General features: G+C 43.9%; 1 protein-coding gene across 1 annotated transcript in view; it reads right to left on the bottom strand.

Moving 5' to 3' along the window:
* The window catches only part of LOC124043965 (potassium voltage-gated channel subfamily H member 8-like), a 185,429-nt gene that overhangs the window by 11,614 nt on the left and 151,566 nt on the right, over positions 1–22,249 (bottom strand). Inside the window, exons 10-11 of the mRNA XM_046363157.1 lie at positions 11,092–11,291; positions 10,161–10,410 (exon numbers count right to left, since the gene is read on the bottom strand). Coding sequence (XP_046219113.1) covers positions 10,161–10,410; positions 11,092–11,291 — 450 coding nt within the window. The remainder of the gene's footprint in view (positions 1–10,160; positions 10,411–11,091; positions 11,292–22,249) is intronic.

Genomic DNA, 22,249 nt, shown 5'->3' with positions numbered 1-22,249 from the left:
TGCCAGTCTTCAAGGGGGAGTGTCTCCACACCCTGCCAGTCTTCAGGAGAAGTGTCTCCACACCCTGGCAGTCTTCAGGAGAAGTGTCTCCACACCCTGCCAGTCTTCAGAAGTGTCTCCACACCCTGGCAGTCTTCAGGAGATGTGTCTCCACACCCTGGCAGTCTTCAGGAGAAGTGTCTCCACACCCTACCAGTCATCAGGAGAAGTGTCTCCACACCCCGGCAGTCTTCAGGAGAAGTGTCTCCACACCCTGGCAGTCTTCAGGAGAAATGTCTCCACACCCCGCCAGTCTTCAGGAGAAGTGTCTCCACACCCTGCCAGTCTTCAGGAGAAGTGTCTCCACACCCTGCCAGTCTTCAGGAGAAGTGTCTCCACACCCTGCCAGTCTTCAGGAGAAGTGTCTCCACACCCTGCCAGTCTTCAGGAGAAGTGTCTCCACACCCTGCCAGTCTTCAGGAGAAGTGTCTCCACACCCTGCCAGTCTTCAGGAGAAGTGTCTCCACACCTCGCATTCATGGTATCCATTAAGGACATCTGGTCATGTGGATGGTGGTCATAAACCTTCCACCTCCAAGCAGAGAAAACCTCCTCTATGGGTTTTAGGAAGGGGGAGTATGGAGGCAGGAATAATACTGACATCCTGGGATGTGCAGCAAACCAGTCTGTGACTGCAGCAGAGTGGTGGAATGCCACATTATCTCACACAACAACGAAGGTAGGTTTCTGGCCCCTCTCTCCTCCGCTGGCACTTCTCTCGAAGGGTACCGAGTCCAGCTGCTTCCTCCTTATTTTATGTTTCTCTAGGACTCCGGCAACTGTTGTTGTGCTGACCGTATTCACATTCCCAAAAGTGATATTGTCTGCCAGCACTCTGTCCCAAATTGCCCGCAGTTTTATTACATTGTTGCCAATTACCATGTCAACAATGGCAATTTCCTGCACATCTGATAATATTCTTCCTCTCCCTCCTGTAGGAGGCAACCTTTGTATCCTACTGAAAAACACAAAACAATCCATTTATTTCAAAATGTCAGTACATTTAAAAATGTGAACATACTGTATTGCACTGTAATATGTAGTTCAATTATCATTGAAGGACACACATCTCACCTGTTGGTTTTTCCGGAAAATTCGTACTGTTAATGCAACTGTTGAACGCTGCAGATTTGGTTGCACCCTTAAACCGGCCTCTCTCAGAGAGTGACCATGGTTTACAACATGGTCAATAATTGTGACCCTTATCTCGTTAGAGACCACCGCTCTTGGTCTTCCTCTCCTTTGTCCTCCACGCAGTCTCCCTCTCCCTGCCACTCTTCTTTCCCCACCAACCCGTCTTCCTTGATTCATGTTTCCAAACTAAATCATTCCGAAGCCGTCCTCTTTTGTGTGTTTGGTAACGAGACTAAGAACAGGACACTTGGGTCGGCTTTCAGCTGAAATTACAATCAGCTGTGTTTGGAATGATGAAATATTCTGCTGAGATTTTCTGTTTCAATCTGGTTACTGCAGAAATGCACAACATTTGCCATCACTCTGTTTTGAATGTGTTTTTTAACAGTTTTGGAAACAGTGTGTCAGCATTTGAAAACATATGCTGCAAATATATAGTTTTGCAGGTGGTGGAGTATGAATGAGAAAAGAGATCATGGATTTCGGAGAATGTGGTCATCGAATGCATTTTGTGTGAAAGCAATGACAAATTATTCACTGTTTGGTCCACAGACTTCTATTTCGCTGACTGTGTGAAGAATTTTGACAATGTGACTTCAGTTTTGACCAATGCACTTTAACAATTGAAAAAAACTGTAATGTGCGCACACACACACACACACACACACACACACACACACACACACACACACACACACACACACACACACACACACACACACACACACACACACACACACACACACACACACACACACACACACACACACACACACACACACACTGAGTATACCAAACATTACAAACACCTTCCTAATATTGAGTTGCCCCCCCCCCCTTGCCCTCAGAACAGCCTAAATTCGTCGTGGAATGGATTACAAGGTGTCAAAAGCGTTCCACAGGGATGCTGGCCCATGTTGATTAAAATGCTTCCCATACTTGTGTCAAGTTGGTTGGATGTCTTTTGGGTGGTGGACCATTATTGATAGACACAGGAAAGTGTTGTCTCAGTGCTTAAAAGGCTTACAAATCCTTATTTAACCTGCCTCCTTCCCTTCATCTACACTGATTGAAGTGGATATAACAAGTGGCATCACTAAGGGATCATAGCTATCACCTGGATATTCTCTCTCTCGTCCGGCCAAACCGACACGAAAGGCCTTCTCAAAAAGCCATTGAGTCATACAGAGGGATTTGTCACAGGATGGTGGTGACTGGGCTAAGACAGTATATTTGAAAAAGTTTGATATTTGATATCCATCCCTCCATCTGTTTATCTGATGGCACCTTTCTATTCTGCCTAGTGACGTTAGAAAAAACTGTTTCCAGCTCAGTTGACCTCCAGCTACAAATCCCCCAGGAGGACCCAGTCAGTCGGTGGCTGCTCAGCGCTAACACCTATCTGTCCCCTTCCATAGTCCCCGGGGGCAGACAGACAGGACTAGACCCACTGGAGCATGATCTCTCTCTCTCTCTCTCTCTCTCTCTCTCTCTCTCTCTCTCTCTCTCTCTCTCTCTCTCTCTCTCTCTCTCTCTCTCTGTCTCTCTCTCTGTCTCTCTCTCTCTCTCTCTCTCTCTCTCTCTCTCTCTCTCTGTCTCTCTCTCTGTCTCTCTCTCTGTCTCTCTCTCTCTCTCTCTCTCTCTCTCTCTCTCTCTCTCTCTCTCTCTCTCTCTCTCTCTCTCTCTCTGTCTCTCTCTGTCTCTATGCGTGCGAGAGGAGACAGAAATAATGAATACTTTATAAGACACCAACACACAGAGATAGAAGGAGAGCAAGACTAAGGAAGAGAGTGATGCTTGAAACAGGAGTGAGGAGGAGGATGGAGAAAGAAGTCACAAAGAAAATCTACAGAGGAAGTACAGCGAATTTCCAAAGTACTATTCTTCACTATATTATTCTCAGTGTAATCCCATTGAAAACAAGTAACAAATGTGTTGGAAGAGGGTTTTGTTGTTGTTGATTTTCCAGTAGCAGTAGGACAAAGGTGCATAATTAGACTATCTGGAGCATTTCCACCCATGCCTTCTCACCGTGTCTTAGAGGGACACTGCTCCTACATAATTCTAGGGTCTACTGAACCATGTCCCCTCCCTCACAACCCTCGTTCCATGGACACACATGAATCCCAATAGCCCTAATGCTGAAATGCCATGACAACTCCAGTGCCACTTCTTCTCTCCCTCTCACCCTCTCTCTCTCTCTCTGTCTCCCTTTCTTTCTCTCTATGTCTCTCTCTCTCCCTCTCTCTCTCTCTCTCTCTCTCTCTCTCTCTCTCTCTCTCTCTCTCTCTCTCTCTCTCTCTCTCTCTCTCTCTCTGTCTCCCTTTCTTTCTCTCTATGTCTCTCTCCCTCTCCTCTCTATGTCTCCCTTTCTTTCTCTCTATGTCTCTCTCCCTCTCGCCCTCTCTCTCTCTCTGTCTCCCTTTCTTTCTCTCTATGTCTCTCTCCCTCTCCCTCTCTCTCTATGTCTCCCTATCTTTCTCTCTATGTCTCTCTCCCTCTCGCCCTCTCTCTCTCTCTGTCTCCCTTTCTTTCTCTCTATGTCTCTCTCCCTCTCGCCCTCTCTCTCTCTCTGTCTCCCTTTCTTTCTCTCTATGTCTCTCTCCTCTCTCTCTCTCTCTCTCTCTCTCTCTCTCTCTGTCTCCCTTTCTTTCTCTCTATGTCTATCTCCCTCTCTCCATACCTGATTAAAGTTATATTCCACGCGCTTCAACTAAATATACAGTAGTAACCATAAAGCGCATCACTATAGCTCCTGTGCTACAGGACTAACCATTCCAGGCACGAAGACTCACACGTCAGTAGACACAGGAGCTGCTTGCTTATCCCCCCCCCACGAGGGAAGGAGAGAAACAAAGGCTAGAGATGTGCTGTTAGAATCAAGAAAGACACAGACACAAGAGAATATACTGAACAAGAAAAAGGGAATGAATGAAAGACCACATCCTATAGAAAGTCACAAAGTATTGACTTGACCTTCCACTTGAATAGAGATCATTTGATATGTTGCTTTGGGGACATATTTAAGGAGATGATACTGTGCGCAAATCCCTCTCTCTCTGCTCCAGCGACAGACAGATAGACGAAGGTCTGACACACTATGTTGATGGACAGCTCGATGTACTGCTGACTACTCTGCACTATTTACACATTACAATAACATACACATGCACGCGAACACACGCACCCCATAGAGAAGTGCGTCCTATCCCTCCTATCCCTACAGACACACCTATCGAACCACACACATGATGGGACCCACTGCTTATACAACCACATAACATCTCTATTAAGGCAGCAATACGCTGTACAATCACACGCAGTCTGCAGTCGGCTGAACATGTGTCCCGCTGAACACTCTGGTCTGTAAAGGACGGCAGCAGAGTGAAAAGTGAAGGGGGATCATGCATCAACGTGAAACCCTCCACCAGCGACACTCAAACCAGGGCCTCAAGGTTAGCAACGCTGATGCTTTTCTTCTTTCCCTGGAAGTCAAGACTCAATCAGTCCCTCATTAGAGGGTAAGGCTTGAAAACCAGCAATGCTACCGACCCCGAGGCCATATAACGCCCTCTTTACATAGCATCTTTGAATGATAGTCAAGTGCTGCATGTGGGACATCATCACCTTTAAACGAGGAAACTAAAGCAGCCATTTTGATGCTAACCGCTAGAGGCTTGACCTTCATCATTACACATGACTATGGGGTCTGCTATCACACAATACACTTGGAAGACACAGCTCCCCCTCCATTTATATGTAAATAGATGTGCTTGCTGTGTGTGTTGTTTCATGTTTTTATGCATCACTGGTTGAAAACACTGTATGTGCATAATGATGATAGGTGTGTGTGTGTGAGCCAATACATTAGTCCACGGGCGGGAGCAGAAGTGTGTGTGTTTGTGGGTGATGACGTGAGCTAGAAAAGTGTGTGTGTCTACTGACGTGTGAGTCTTCGTGCCTGGAATGGTTAGTCCTTTAACGCAGGGCCTATAGTGATACGCTGAAGAAGTATATTTATGTTGACAAAGGTTTCGTGATTACTGCTGTATATTGAGTTGAGGCACGTCAAATATAACTTGAAACGGGGGTGTGGATCCAGGGGAAAGAAGAGAAGACTTAGAGAGAAAGGGAAGGAGAGAAAGGGAAAGCAAGACAGAGTAGGAGAGAGAGAGAGAGAGAGAGAGAGAGAGAGAGAGAGAGAGAGAGAGACAGAGAGAGACAGAGAGAGACAGAGAGAGACAGAGACAGAGAAAGAAAACAGACAGAGCGAGAGACAGAGGAAGTGGCACTGGAGTTGTCATTGCATTTCAGCATTAGGGCTATTTGAATTCATGTGTGTGGCCATGGAACGAGGGCTGTGAGGGAGGGGACATGGTTCAATAGACCCTAGAATTATGTAGGAGCAGTATCCCTCTAAGACGGGGTGTCATGACGTTAGCCTGTGGGTAGATTTATGACAGTCATAAATACCTCTTCCCCCCTTTTTTCCTCTCTCTACCCTACTGATGTTATATTTGCAAAACCCTTGGTTAGCATAGAGATTCCGGGAACATCAGAAGGTGGGGGGAAATTAACTATATTCTGGTAATCCAGATGCGGTGGTACTTAATGAATATGATGTCAGTTCGGTTGTCATCTGAGACAATCAATGATAAGATGACAAACTCTACAGTGGAAAGTCTACACATCAGAGTTATCTGATTCACATGGAATTGTTGTTCAATTTAAAATGTGAGATTTGGATTTTCATAAGGTAGGGCTCTGCTCAATCAGTGGCCCGCCCCTGTGAAGGGACATGGGCTATAAAACTTTTCAAACACGCCCTCCTCTCCCTTCCTATATAAAGCCTTGACGACAATATAACCTCCTGTTCCGAGGATGTGAGGACGACGGTCCAATGTCAGAATGGTTCAGATAACAACTACAGAACGAAGCCAACATCAGCGTGAGCTTTGGTTGCGAATAGTATGAACTTTGAACTCTTATTCATTACAGAAGTGATACCTCCTATCCGTTGAGTTAGCAACAGCAGCTGCAAACACAGTTTAGGAAGGAACAGACAGAGTATTCCGTCTACCACACAACAACATTACTACAACGTATCCAATTTACCAGCAGAGACATTCTTCAAAGCACAAAGGACTCGGTTGGGCAATACGGCCTTCCATCTACCATTAACCTACCGAAGCGCAGCTCAGAGTAAATATTTATTGCATTTTTTTCTCCAAATGGGCGGTAATTTAGAATGCATAAGATACTGTATTTACGATAGCACAGCTTCGCTCTTTGTTCCTCAGTCTTCCCACTCTTTCACTCAAACCCAGACCCTTTTCTTTTGTGTAAACAGCTGTCATCTGTTCCGCCCGCTAGGGACGTTTTCCTTCATGACGTAATTGGTAATCAAGTTATGATTAATTATGTATATGTGTAATTGTGTGTGATTAGTTAGGTATTTAGTAAATAAATAATTAAACCAAAATTTTGTATTGCTGATTCAACTTGTTAGCCAGGGTTCGTGAAGATAACCAAGAATGTACAACTTTCAGATGAGACTGAATTAAAGTGATGATTAATATTGACTGCTATTGATGTAAAAACTCTCTTTAAGAGTTTATTCAGAAGATAATAGCTCTATAAATATTATTTCGTGGTGCCCTGACTCTCTAGTTAATTACATTTACATGATTAGCTCAATCAGGTAATATTAATTACGGATAAATTATTTTATAGAATAGCATGTCATATCACTTAATCCGGCATAGCCAAAGACACGACAGGGGTAAGAAGGAATGGGTGGGAAGGGTTAAGGGTTAAGGGTTAGGGTTAGGATTAAGGGATAGTGATAATAGGATTTAGAATTTTGGTCCCCACAAGGATAGTACAACAATGAGCTAGGTCTCCTCTCAGTCTCCAGGTCTGTCTGATTGAACGTCAGCTCTCTGTGAAATTTATTGACTGTGGCCACTTTACACTACTGGTCAAAAGCTTTAGAACACATACTCATTCAAGAGTTAAAAAAAATGTGTACTATTTTGTACATTGTTCAATAATAGTGAAGACATCAAAACAATGAAATAACACATTTCGAGATATGTAGTAACCAAAAAAATAATTAAACAATTCAAAACATATTTTATATTTGAATTTCTTCAAATAGCCACCCTTTGCCTTGATGACAGCTTTGCACACTCGTAGCATTCTCTCAACCGGATTCATGAGGTAGTCACCTGGAATGCATTTCATTTAATGGGTGTGCCTTCTTAAAAGTGAATTTGTGGAATTGATTTCCTTCTTTGAGCAATTGAGCCAATCAGTTGTGTTGTGACAAGGTAGTAGGGGCATACAGAAGACAGCCCTATTTGGTAAAATACCAAGTCCATATTATGAGAACAGCAGCTCAAATAAGCAAAGAGAAACGACAGTCCATCCTTACTTTAAGACTTGAAGGTCAGTCAATACGAAAACCTCAAGAACTTTGAAAGTTTCTTCAAGTGTAGCCGCAAAAAACCATCAAGCGCTATGATGAAACTGGCTCTCATGAGGACCACCACAGGAAAGGAAGAACCAGAGTTACCTCTGCTGCAGAGGATACTTTCATTAGAGTTACCAGTCTCAGAAATTGCAGCCCAAATAAATGCTTCACAAAGTTCAACTAACATACACATCTCAACGTCAACTGTTCAGAGGAGACAGTGTGAATCAGGCCTTCATGGTCGAATTTCTGCAAAGAAACCACTACCAAAGGACACCAATAATAAGAATAGACCTGCTTGGTCCAAAGAAACACGAGCAGTGGACATTAGACCGGTGGAAATCTGTCCTTTGGTCAGGAGTCCAAATTGGAGATTTTTGGTTCCAACTGCCGTGTCCTTGTGAGACACGTGTGGATGAATGGAGGGTCTCCACATGTGTATTTCCCACCGTGAAGCATTGAGGAGGAGGTGTTATGGCATGGGGCTGCTTTGCTGGTGACACCATCTGTGATTTCTTTAGAATTCAAGGCATACTTAACCAGCATGGCTACCACAGCATTCTGCAGCGATACGCCATCCCATCTGGTTTGAGCTTAGTGGGACTATCATTTATTTTTCAACAGGACAATGATCCAACACACCTCCAGGCTGTGTAAGGGCTATTTGACCAAGAAGGAGAGTGATGGAGAGCTGCATCAGATGACCTGGCCTCCACAGTCACCTGACCTCAACCCAATTGAGATGGTTTGGGGTGAGTTGGACCCGCAGAGTGAAGGAAATGCAGCCAACAAGTGATCAGCATATGTGGGAACTCCTTCAAGACTGTTGGTAAAGCTTTCCAGGTGAAGCTGGTTGAGAGAATGCCAAGAGTGTGCAAAGCTGTCATCAAGGCAAGGGTGGTTATTTGAAGAATCTTCAATATAAAATATATTATGATTTGTTTAACACTTATTTGGTTACTACATGTGTGTTATTTCATAGTGTTGATGTATTCACTATTATTGTACAATGTAGAAAATAGTAAAAATAAAGAAAAACCCTTGAATGAGTGCTCTAAAACTTTTGTCCGGTAGTGTACTGAGACAGGATCCTATGTCAGTCTGTCACACAGTCAACTCTGTTTGTCTGTGTGGGTGTGTTTGTCTGTGTGGGAGGGGGTACTTGTACATTAATTTGTTGTTTCTTTACATGGCCTTGAATGACTTTTCCAACTGCCAATAATTCCTCATTCTGCAACAAGATATCACAGTCTCATGTCATTTCTTGACGTCCTTGGACAAACATCTATTTTTGCCTAGTAACTCACTTCATTTCACCCTGATTGGTTAAGTTAAGGGTTAGGGTTTGGGATAGGGTTAAAATAGGAATAACTCTAGGGTTAAGATCAGGCAATAATTCCGATTGGTTAACAGTTCAGGCATTCATTCTGATTGGTTAAGTCAAGGATTAAGGTTTGGGATAGGGTTAAAACAGAAAAACACCTCCAGGTTAAGTTTAGCCATGAATTAAGACTGGCCTTGCTAACTCATTGTGGATGGATGGCTCAGTGGTCTAAGCAGTGAGCTCCAACTCCATAGACTGCTGGTTTAATTCCAGCTCCTGAGTTGTTGTTTTTTGCCCCTAGTGGACAGTTTTGACAGCTTCTCCTGACATCCTGGGGACCTGCAAAAATGCCACATTTCTACTTGAATCTGGAGTGATCTCTCTGGTCATAATATAGCCTAGTTCCCATCAATACAGATCAGCCTGTAGATATAACATATGAGATATTTACTTATATGATGCACCAGCTTCTTGATACTGTAAAGGTTAACTAGATTTAAACTGGTATAGATTGGGGTTAGGGGGTTTCCAATCCAGTGGTCCCCTGTATTTCAACCTGGACTCAGGGGTACACGTAACATAGTAAATGTAAACCCGGGACATACCAATTGTGATATGTTACGTTTCATATGGTATGCATGAATTTGTGGATGTCCATCATCCATTTTGTATGATATGTATGATATGTATGATACGATTTACAGTTTGAACAATATGTTACGAATTTGCAAATAGTGTGACATTCCAATTTGTTGTGACTAACATTAGCTAGGTGGTTAACACTAACGTTAGCTAGGTGGCTATCGTTAGCTAGGCTAGGGGTTAGGGGTAAGTTTAGGGTTAGGGGAAGGATTAGCTAACATGCTAAGTAGTTGCCAAAGTAGCTTTTGTGTTTTATGCCTACCCATCCACCCCGACCAACCACCTTACTTTAGTCTAATACCAAACGTAACATAATCTGGGTGTCCCGGATATATGTTTACTATGCTACGTCTAGTCTATGAGACCAGGCTGTGTAATTCACTGCAAATGCATGTGTATTGTGTGATTGTTTAGAAAACAAAAGCAGGTCTGTTAGAATGTGTGTGTCATCAGGTATATGCACTTATGTGTGTGTGCCTGGGTGCGTGTGTGTGTGTGTACATGTGTGCCTGCGTGCGTGAGTCTGTGTGCCCTATGTCTCCTTACCTAGTATAGCCAACACAGTGTTGTCCTTCAGCACCTCCATGGACCCGGAGCAGACAAAGTAGATGGCCTGCAGGGCGTCTCCCTGGCGGATGAGGAACTCTCCCGGGGCGCAAAACGATGTCTTGATGATGAGGGACAGGGAGCGCAGACACCCCCTACTGGCCGACTCAAACAGCGGCAGCTGCAGCAGCTCCTTATTCAGGTGCATGGCGATGTCCGCCCTCAACTCGTCTGGGAAGTCCTTCAACAACTAGAGAGAATGGGGGATGAGAAAGAGAGAATAAAAGATGAGAGATAGAGTTTGGACAGAGAGGATTGACAGGTGAGAGAGAAAGTTGAAGATGTAGAATAGGGGGAAGAAAGAGAGGCAAAACATGTTATTGAATTGAGAGAAGAATAAAAGAGAGAGAGAGAGAGAGAGAGAGATAGAGAGAGAGAGAGAGAGAGAGAGAGAGAAAGAAAGAGATAGAGAGATAGAGAGAGAGAGAGAGAAAGAAAGATATATATATATATATATAGAGCGAGAGAGAGAGAGAGAGAGAGAGAGAGAGAGAGAGAAAGAAAGAGAAGAGAGAGAGATAGAGAGAGAGAGAGAGAGAGAGAGAGAGAGAGAGAGAGAGAGAGAGAGAGAGAGAGAAAGAAAGAAAAGAGATAGAGAGAGAGAGAGAGAGAGAGAGAGAGAGAGAGAGAGAGAGAGAGAGAGAGAGAGAGAGATAGAGAGAGAGAGAGAGAGAGAGAGAGAGAGAGAGAGAGAGAGAGAGAGAGAGAAAGAAAGAAAGAGATAGAGAGAGATAGAGAGAGAGAGAGAGAGAGAGAAAGATATATATATATATATATATATATATATATAGAGAGAGAGAGAGAGAGAGAGAGAGAGAGGCAGCATAGTCGTAAGAGAGGGACTGCTTAGTCCACTTTTGTTATAACCCACCTCGCTGACGTCGATGCCATTGTTAACAGACCAGGTTGTCTGGAAGCACTCCAGCATACGTTGCTCCAGGGCTTTGGGCAGGCGGTGGACCCTGATGAAGTCCTTCAGGTCCTTGGTACGGGTGTGGTAGAGGGAGCGTCGAGAGTACATCCTCTGAATGATGGCAGTCACGTTACCAAACACCACTGCATGCATCAGGGCTGGTGGCAAAGGGACAGGGAGAGGTTAGTGTGTGTGTGTTGCTGTGTGTGGAGGGGGGAAGTGGGGGTGGAGGGTGTGTAAGTGTGTGTGTGTGTGTGTGTGTGTGTGTGTGTGTGTGTGTGTGTGTGTGTGTGTGTGTGTGTGTGTGTGTGTGTGTGTGTGTGTGTGTGTGTGTGTGTGTGTGTGTGTGTGTGTGTGTGTGTGTGTGTGTGTGTGTGTCTGTGTGCGTGAGTGTGTCTTCAACGTAAGAATTAGTCATAGATAATACTTAATGATACAAACAGAAAATAGTTTCACATACAAGATACATATACCAGATGCACAACAATCATCTACACCAAGCCCAGGAAGATCAGACAGTAATCTGTTACAGCCATACTGTATCTACAGAAGGTACATTGCTCATGTAACAGTGTTGCTTCCGTCCTTCTCCTTGCCCTAAACTGGGCTTCAACCAAGGACCCTCTGAACACATCAACAACTGCCTGCCACGAAGCATCATTACCTATCGCTCCACAAAAGCCACGGCCCTTGCAGAGCAAGGGGAAACAACTACTTCAAGGTCTCAGAGCAAGTGACGCCACGGATCGAAATGCCACTAGCGCGCACCGCTATCTAGTTAGCCACACCGGTTACACTCACGGCGTTTAAATAGCAAACCCCTGACAAAATAGAGGTCTAATCGCACTGCCTCTCTCTCTCTCCCTCTGATTTTCTTATTATGGCTCTGCTCTTTCTACCACCCCCTCTTCCATCGCTCTCTCTCTCTACACACACACACACGCACGCACGCACGCACGCACGCACGCACGCACGCACGCACGCACGCACGCACGCACGCACACACACACACACACACACACACACACACACACACACACACACACACACACACACACACACACACACACACACACACACACACACACACACACACACACACACACACACACACACACACACACTTTTGTTTTACTATCCTTGTGGGGACCAAAACATTTATTCCCTTTCAAAATCATATTTTCCCTAAACCTAACTCTAACGCTAAACCTAAACCCAACCTTAAATCTAACCCTAACCTTAATTGTAACCCTAACCCTAAGCCTAACCCCTAAGCCTAAAATAGCATTGTTACTTGTAGGGTCTGAGGAAATGTTCCTTGTTTTACTATCCTTGTGAGGACTTCTGGTCCCCACAAGGATAGTTAAACCAAACCACACACACTGCACTGATGGCACAGAACAATTTGACTCTGCGTGATTGTGTGGGTGGTTGCTTTTGGAGGTTTGCAAGGATGGGTATGTGTGTCTCCAGTGACTGAGGTTGAGAGTGTGTGTAAGTCTGATAGAAGGGGCCACTAACAAGGGTGCTGTGACTGTGTGTACATGGATGGTTAATTATCAGAGCCAACTGAAGCAGACACATTGAAGGGGCCCATTCTAAGAACTCTGTCCTGACCGATTAGACAATCAGTGAGTTCCTCAGTCCTATGATCCTAGATGATCATATCATTCTTATTGTGTAACAGTCTGGTTCTGGGTAGACAGGTTGTTGTTTCTCCCTGTGAGGATGAAGCTCTCTAATATTCTCCGTCTGTCTGGCACATCGCCATGGTTACCTGTAGGACTATAGCCAGCTTATCTGTATTTAAACCGTGTTTGAACTTCAACTCTCCAGGCAAAGCAGGTTAAATGTGCCTATTTTGACATGTTCCAATGAGACAATTTTGGGCAGGATGTATGAGTGTTTTGTGCTGTGTTTGTGTGCGCACACATTTAATGTGTATGGATGTGTTACTTTCAGTGTTGAGCAGTGTCTTTTTTAAGTGTATGACTCTGTGTCTGTGTTGACACTAGAGAGTGTATTAATGTGTGGATGGCATTTCAGCTGTCAGCTGGCTGGGACAGTAATGGCACAGTGCTATGCTCTGGTGACAAGCCTCTCTGTCTGTCTGTCTGTCTGTCTGTCTGTCTGTCTGTCTGTCTGTCTGTCTGTCTGTCTGTCTGTCTGTCTGTCTGTCTGTCTGTCTGTCTGTCTGTCTGTCTGTCTGTCTGTCTGTCTGTCTGTCTGTCTGTCTGTCTGTCTGTCTGTCTGTCTGTCTGTCTGTCTGTCTGTCTGTCTGTCTGTCTGTCTGTCTGTCTGTCTGTCTGTCTGTCTGTCTGTCTGTCTGTCTGTGCAGCCTCCACACTTAATTACAGCACTTTAATTGCACTGAGGCCTAAGAATATGCCCTCCTCCTCTTTCTCTTTACTGCCCCCCTCTTATTGAAGAAGCACCAGACTGGACATCTGGAATGGTGTCAATGTGTTACACCACCTGCCTGCGTGTTGAATGGCACCATATTTCCTATATTGTGCACCTTTGACCAGAGCCCAGAGGGATGGCTGAAAGTAGTGGACTATGTGGAATAGGGTGCCATTTGGGATACATTCATAGACATTCACCACTCTCAAGTTACATCATTGACAGTTGTTCCATTTGCAAGAAGCCCTGGGGAAAGCAGGTTGCTGCGAACACGTTGCTGGTTTTTCATCTAAGCTCGTAATATGCAGACAGTTTCCATTTGAACCATTTATTATGAACGAGTCTACCAGGCATGAACTCAAATGAACCAACCAACTCCAAAATGCGACAAGGAGTGGGCTTGATCACTGTGATGTGGCCTCATGGGAGATGTAGTCTAAGGATCAGTGGGGAACTGTAAGGGCATTCAGCACAAAATGATTCATAATGATTTATAAAATGATTTATATTTTTGTATTTAAATTTAGTTGTAATTTATATTTAATCTTTTCTTCAATTTAAACGATATTCTATTGAATTTCTTCAGTTTGTGTTGGAAAGGGAATGGTTAATACTGAACATAAACAAAATCCAATTAGGATTGTTCTTTGGTGGTCTCTGGGGAGAAAAATCTAGCTAGCCATTGGCTAGGCCCTCAGAAGCTAGGCGGAATGCATCTGCATTCAACTGTATTAGGGCAGAATTTTGGAGTGAGAGAGAAAACAACCAATCACATTTTGCAATGGGTGGGGCAGTTTTTTTCTACTTCCGCCTTCTCGAAAGCCTAGACAAGTCACTGCTGAGTGCGAGCGGTATCCTAGTTTGAGTTTTTGTTTAGGGGGTAGATTAGCTGTAATATTGCAGATAGAGTTGAAGTCGGAAGTTTACATACACTTAGGTTGCAGTCATTAAAACTCGTTTTTCAACCACTCCACACATTTCTCATTAACAAACTACAGTTTTGGCAAGTCGGTTAGGACATCTACTTTGTGCATGACACAAGTAACTTTTCCAACAATTGTTTACAGACATATTATTTCACTTATAATTCACTGTATCACAATTCCAGTGGGTCAGAAGTTTACATACACTAAGTTGACTGTGCCTTTAAACAGCTTGGAAAATTCCAGAAAATGATGTCATGGCTTTAGAAGCTAGGCTAATTGATAGTCTAATTGACATCACTTGAGTCAATTGGAGGTGTACCTGTGAATGTATTTCAAGGCCTACCTCCAAACTTTGCTTGACATCATGGGAAAATCAAAAGAAATCAGCCAAGACCTCAGAAAAACAATTGTAGACCTCCACAAGTCTGGATCATCCTTGGGAGCAATTTCCAAATGCCTGAAGGTACCACATTCATCTGTACAAACAATAGTATGCAAGTATAAACACCATGGGACGTCACAACCGTCATACCGCTCCTAGAGATGAACGTACTTTGGTGCGAAAAGTGCAAATCAATCCCAGAACAACAGCAAAGGTACTTGTGAAGATTCTGGAGGAATCAGGTACAAAATCATCTATATCCACAGTAAAACAAGTCCTATATCAAACATAACCCGAAAGACCACTCAGCAAGGAAGAAACCACTGCTCCAAAACCGCTATAAAAAAGCCAGACTAAGGTTTGCAACTGCACATGGGGACAAAGATCGTACTTTTATGGAGAAATGTCCTCTGGTCTGATGAAACAAAAATAGAACTGTTTGGCCAGTGACCATCACTATGTTTGGAGGACAAAGGGGGAGGCTTGCAGGCTGAAGAACACTATCCCAACCGTGAAGCACAGGGTGGCAGCATCATGTTGTGGCGGTGCTTTGCTGCAGGAGGGACTGGTGCACTTCACAAAATAGATGGCAAATGGGTCTTCCAAATACGAATTGAATGTATGTAAACTTCTGACCCACTGGGAATGTGATGAAAGAAATAAAAGCTGAACTAAATCATTCTCTCAACTATTATTCTGACATTTCACATTCTTAAAATAAAGTGGTGATCCTAACTGACCTAAAACAGGGAATTTTAAATGTCAGGAATTATGAAAAACTGTATTTGGCTAAGATGTATGCAAACTTCCGACTTCAAACTAAACACTATAATGTACTTGTCCTCTTGCTCAGTTGTGCACCGGGGCCTCCCACTCCTCTTTCTATTCTGGTTAGAGCCAGTTTGAGGCGGTTCTGTGAAGGGAGTAGTACACAGTGTTGTACGGGATCTTCAGTTACTTGGCAATTTCTCGCATGGAATAGCCTTCATTTCTCAGAACAAGAATAGACTGATGAGTTTCAGAAGAAAGTTCTTTGTTTCTGGACATTTTAAGCCTGTACTCGAACCCACAAATGCTCATGCTCCAGATATTCAACTAGTCTAAAGAAGGCCAGATTTATTGCTTCTTTAATCAGAACAACAGTTTTCAGCTATTCTAACATAATTGCTAATGATCAATTAGCTAATCCAAGGTTATAATTTTAAAAGGCTAACACCGTGCCATTGGAACACAGGAGTGATAGTTGCTGATAATGGGCCTCTGTATGCCTATGTAGATATTCCATAAAAAAATCTGCCGTTTCCAGCTAACAATAGTCATTTACAACATTAACAATGTCTACACTGTATTTCTGATCAACTTGATGTTATTTTACTGGACAAAAATGTGCTTTTCTTTCAAAAACAAGGACATTTCTAAGTGACCCCAAACTTTTTAATGGTAGTGTACAGTATATGTCCACACTATGAAGTTGGATTAGTACTGTGAAATTGTGAAAATAATGTCAATTTCGTTTTAGTGAAATAATTGTTTGAAAAGACTGCCTGAAATTCAGCCAGGCTGTTTTGGTGGGATGGAGTTTTGGCCTGCCTGGCTGTTTTGGTGGGATAGAGTTTTGGCCTGCCTGGCTGTTTTGGTGGGATGGAGTTTTGGCCTGCCTGGCTGTTTTGGTGGGATAGAGTTTTGGCCTGCCTGGCTGTTTTGGCGGGATAGAGTTTTGGCCTGCCTGGCTGTTTTGGTGGGATAGAGTTTTGGCCTGCCTGGCTGTTTTGGTGGGATGGAGTTTTGGCCTGCCTGGCTGTTTTGGTGGGATAGAGTTTTGGCCTCCCTGGCTGTTTTGGTGGGATGGAGTTTTGGCCTGCCTGGCTGTTTTGGTGGGATAGAGTTTTGGCCTGCCTGGCTGTTTTGGTGGGATAGAGTTTTGGCCTGCCTGGCTGTTTTGGTGGGATGGAGTTTGGCCTGCCTGGCTGTTTTGGTGGGATAGAGTTTTGGCCTGCCTGGCTGTTTTGGTGGGATAGAGTTTTGGCCTGCCTGGCTGTTTTGGTGGGATAGAGTTTTGGCCTGCCTGGCTGTTTTGGTGGGATAGAGTTTTGGCCTGCCTGGCTGTTTTGGTGGGATAGAGTTTTGGCCTGCCTGGCTGTTTTGGTGGGATAGAGTTTTGGCCTGCCTGGCTGTTTTGGTGGGATAGAGTTTTGGCCTGCCTGGGTGTTTTGGTGGGATAGAGTTTTGGCCTGCCTGGCTGTTTTGGTGGGATAGAGTTTTGGCCTGCCTGGGTGTTTTGGTGGGATAGAGTTTTGGCCTGCCTGGGTGTTTTGGTGGGATAGAGTTTTGGCCTGCCTGGCTGTTTTGGTGGGATGGAGTTTTGGCCTGCCTGGCTGTTTTGGTGGGATAGAGTTTTGGCCTGCCTGGCTGTTTTGGTGGGATAGAGTTTTGGCCTGCCTGGCGTCCTCATAAGTTAATAGACCAATAACAAAGAAAAACAGTTCCAAACCAGCTAGTTTCTCTTCCCCACTCAGACCCCTCCCAGACAAAAATTCTTGCTTGAGAAATTGCTCTTTACCAAGATGCAATTTTTGTTTGTTTTTGACCATTTTAATGAAAACATTTTTACCCAGATGTTAAAGGCTGCATTGGGCCTTTCATGTCGACCTTCAAAGTGAACTTTAAAAGTGAAGTTTAAGATGATCATCATTTGGTGAGTGGCAGTGGCACCCGCTTGCTGTTAGGTATCTCTTTGTAAATATTGCGTGTGAAACATTGTTGCATTTAACCTTTACATCACCGGTTACTTTGTGTGCTGAACAAGATAAAATATGTTTGTATTTTTGTTATTATCGCAGGGGCCTACTGGATTCTTGTGAACGGGCTGTTCTTACAGTAGGCTATGCTGTGTGTGACTGCTCTCTTTCTATTGGCCGCGTCTATGTGATTTACAAAAAGCGTTTCTCTCCTGCACGGAGCGTGTAGATTACGGTCGCTTTCCATTCAGCACCACGAGCCTTTTACCTTTGATGTGTCACTGTTGTCATCGCTAGGCTATTGGTGATAGTGACAGTGTTAGGCTACTGTAGGATGTTTAAACTGTTGCTGTTGTTGTTGCTCGTCGCATTATTCCATGCAGGGCGTGTGCGTGACAGCCCAATGCGTGGCTCAGGCTTGTAATGATTCATTCATGATGTCATCAAAAATCATTGCTACTCAAATCATATTTTAATTGTCACATGCTTCGTAAACAACAGATGGAGACTGACAGTGAAATGCTTATTTACGGGCCCTTCCCAACAATGCAAATAAAGAATTATAAAAATTATAATAATAGAAAAATGGTAACACAAGGACAAAATACAAAATGAGCAATGATAGCTTGGCAAAATACACGGGGTAACAGTACCGAGTTGAGGTGCAAGGGTACAAGGAAATGGAGGTACATATGTACAGGGCATTCGGAAAGTATTCAGAACCCTTGACTTTTTCCGCATTTTGTTTAAGTTCAGTCTTATTCTAAAATGTATGAAATTGTTTTTGTTTACCTCATCAATCTACACATAATACCCCATAATGACAAAGCAAAATCTGTTTTTAGACATTTTTGCAAATATATTAAAAACGGAAATTTCACATTTACGTAAGTATTCAGACCCTTTACTCAGTACTATGTTGAAGCAACTTTGGCAGCGATTACAGCCTCGAGTCTTCTTGAGTACGACGCTACAAGCTTGGCACAGCTGTACTTGGGGAGTTTCTCCCATTCTTCTCTGCAGATCCTCTCAAGATCTGTCTGGTTAGATGGGGAGAGTTGCTGCACATCTATTTTCAGGTATCTCCAGAGATGATCAAATGGGTTAAAGTCCGGGCTCTGGCTGGGCCACTCGAGGACATTGTTGTGAAGCCACTCATGCGTTGTCTTGGCTGTGTGCTCAGGGTCGTTGTCCTGTTGGAAGGTGAACCTTTGCCCCAGTATGAGGTCCTGAGCAGGTTTCTTCCATTTAAGAATGATGGAGGCCACTGTGTTCTTGGGGACCTTCAATGCTGCAGAATTTTTTTGGTACCCTTCCCCAGACCTGTGCCTCGACACAATGCCTACTGACAATTCATTCGACCTCGTGGCTTGGTTTTTGCTCTGACATGCACGGTCAACTGTGGGACCTTATATAGACAGGTGTGTGCATTTCCAAATCATGTCCAATGAATTCAATATACCACAGGTAGAATCCAATCAATTTGTTGAAGCATCTCAAGGATGATCAATAGAAACAGGACACACCTGAGCTCAATTGTGAGTCTCATAGCAAAGGGTCTGAATACTAATGTAAATAAGGTATCTGTTTTTATTTTTAATACATGCGCAAAAATGTCTGCAAAAACTGTTTTCACTTTTCATTATGGTGTATTGTGTGTAGATTGGTTTATTCTAAATATTTTTTCCTCATCAAACAAAATGTGGAAAACGTCAAGGGGTCTGAATACTTTCCAAATGCACGATCTAGTCGGACGTTTAAATGCACCTTAGCCAAATACATTTAAACTCAGTTTTCACAATTCCTGACATTTAATCCTAGTAGAAATTCCCTGTCTTAGGTCAGTTAGGATCACCACTTTATTTTAAGAATGTGACATGTTAGAATAATAGTAGAGAGAATAATTTTTTCAGTTTTTATTTCATTCATCACATTCCCAGCGGGTCAGAAGTTTACGTACACTGAATTATTATTTGTTAGCATTGCCTTTAAATTGTTTAACTTGGGTAAAATGTTTTGGGTAGCCTTCCACAAGCTTCCCACAATTTGTTACGTGAATTTTGGCCCATTCCTCCTGACAGAGCTGATGTCACTGAGTCAGGTTTTTAGGCCTCCTTGCTAGCACACGCTTTTTCAGTTCTGTCCACAAATGTTCTATAAGATTGAGGCCAGAGCTTTGTGATGGCCACTCCAATACATTGACTTTGTTGTCCTTAAACCATTTTGACACAACTTTGGAAGCATGCTTGGGGTCATTGTCCATTTGGAAGACCCATTTGCGACCAGGCTTTAACTTCCTGACTGATGTCTTGATATGTTGCTTCAATATATCTACATAATTTCCCTCCCTCATGATGCCATCTATTTTGTGAAGTGCACCAGTCCCTCAAGCAGCAAAGTACCCCCACAACATGATGCTGCCACCCCCGTGCTTCACGGTTGGGATGATGTTCTTCAGCATGCAAGCCTCCCCCCTTTTTCCTCCAAACATAACGATGGTCATTATGGCCAAACATTTATATTTTTGTTTCATCAAACCAGAGGACATTTCTCCAAAAAGTACGATCTTTGTCCCCATGTGCAGTTGCAAACCGTAGTCTGGCTTTTTTTATGGCGGTCTTGGAGCAGTGGCTTCTTCCTTGCTGAGGTTATATATTCTGGCAGACCAGGGGGTTTGGTCAAGACGTTTACATAGATCAGACACGGACAGAGTATGATTAGCTCAGTTTCAAGGGTGTTTATTAAATAATAAATCAAAAAGAAAAGAACAGGTCTCCCCCATGAGACCCTCTCCGGGATACCTTCTCCTGGGCTCCGGGTCTTCCTGTATCCTGTCGGGCAAACAAACTCAACTCCCTCGGCTTAGCTCGGGTAACCGTATCCAACCACATGGAAGTCACCTCACTTCCCCTCGTCCTCTCCCTATGTGCTGCCCTTCTGGCAGCTTTATGGGCCTCCGACAGCTGGTGAGCAAGCCACCCTTGATTACTCACCAACTCCCAATCAGCCCCAATTTGTCCTGTCCGGAGCCCGTCGAGACCTGGCACTTCCAGCAGATGTGGCCACCGCCTCGTGATGTAGACTTCATCTGTTACCAGGCCTAGACGAGTCTCCCCCCTGGTGGCTGACCTGCTGTACGCCACAGTCGATATAGGACTCGTTTTTCTGTGGATATAGATACTTTTATACCTGTTTCCTCCAGCAACTGCACAAGGTCCTTTGCTGTTATTCTGAGATTGATTTGCACTTTTCTCACCAAAGTAAATTCATCTCTAGAAGACAGAATGCGTCTCCTTTCTGAGGGATATTACGGCTGAGTGGTCCCATGGTGTTTATACTTGCGTACTATTGTTTGTACAGATGAACGTGGTACCTTCAGGCGTTTGGAAATTGCTTCCAAGGATGAACCAGACTTGTGAAGGTCTACAATTTTTTATGTAAACTTCTGACCCACTGGAATTGTGATAAAGTGAATTATACGTGAAATAATCTGTCTGTAAACAATTGTTGGAAAAATGACTTGTGTCATGCACAAAGTAGATGTCCTAACTGACTTGCCAAAACTATAGTTTGTTAACAAGAAATGTGTGGAGTGGTTGAAAAACGAGTTTTAATGTCTGTTAAATTCCGACTTCAACTGTAGGTAGGGGTAAAGTAATTAGGCAACAGGATAGATAATAGACAGTAGCAGCAGCATATGCATTAGAGCGATATAATGTTGTGTGTTTTAACTGATGATGTTTCTGTTATTTGTCTTGATTTTTTAGTTGAAGTTTGACGTAATACAACTTTTTCCCCCCACTGAAGGTCCAATAGACATGATTTGATACTGAGGCTGCATTCTCTGTTTCCTTGATAGAGCACATAGAGAGAAACTTGAAGCACTGTAGAGGAACACCTGCCCTACTGCTGGGAGACCTGGGTGTTTGACGCTCGTGGCAAGAGAAGAGAAGAGAAGAAGAGATTCAAATTGAACAGAGGAGAATACCAACACTATATTTGCTGGTACTGTATATTCATGTCTCAGTGGGGTCCCGGCACCAGTTAATGAGTTAAGTGAATATTTAGGCCACTCCACGCTGAGAGGCTCTCTGGGAGGGCACACACACGCCCTCGGCCCTGGCATATACTGCTCAAATCGAGGAAGGGAGAGGGGGGGGAAGGGATGGAGGCAGTGAGAAAGGGATTAGGGAGGGGATATGGAGGGAGTAGGGAGAAAGGGATTAGGGAGGGGATATGGAGGGAGTAGGGAGAAAGGGATTAGGGAGGGGATATGGAGGGAGTAGGGAGAAAGGGATTAGGAAGGGGATATGGAGGGAGTAGGGAGAAAGGGATTAGGGAGGGGATATGGAGGGAGTAGGGAGAAAGGGATTAGGGAGGGGATATGGAGGGAGTAGGGAGAAAGGGATATAGAGGGAGTAGGGAGAAAGGGATTAGGGAGGGGATATGGAGGGAGTAGGGAGAAAGGGATTAGGGAGGGGATATGGAGGGAGTAGGGAGAAAGGGATTAGGGAGGGGATATGGAGGGAGTAGGGAGAAAGGGATTAGGGAGGGGATATGGAGGGAGTAGGGAGAAAGGGATAGAGGGATGTCTGTGTTATACCACTCACTTATGTCATAATTACTCAATAACAGTTTGCCATTGTCATTATTGTAGAGCCACTTCT

The sequence above is a fragment of the Oncorhynchus gorbuscha genome, linkage group LG09 (assembly GCF_021184085.1).
Source record: "Oncorhynchus gorbuscha isolate QuinsamMale2020 ecotype Even-year linkage group LG09, OgorEven_v1.0, whole genome shotgun sequence".
In the NCBI taxonomy this organism is placed as follows: domain Eukaryota; kingdom Metazoa; phylum Chordata; class Actinopteri; order Salmoniformes; family Salmonidae; genus Oncorhynchus; species Oncorhynchus gorbuscha.
The sequence above is the reverse complement of the archived record's forward strand: the minus strand, read 5'-3'. Positions and strand labels throughout refer to the sequence as shown.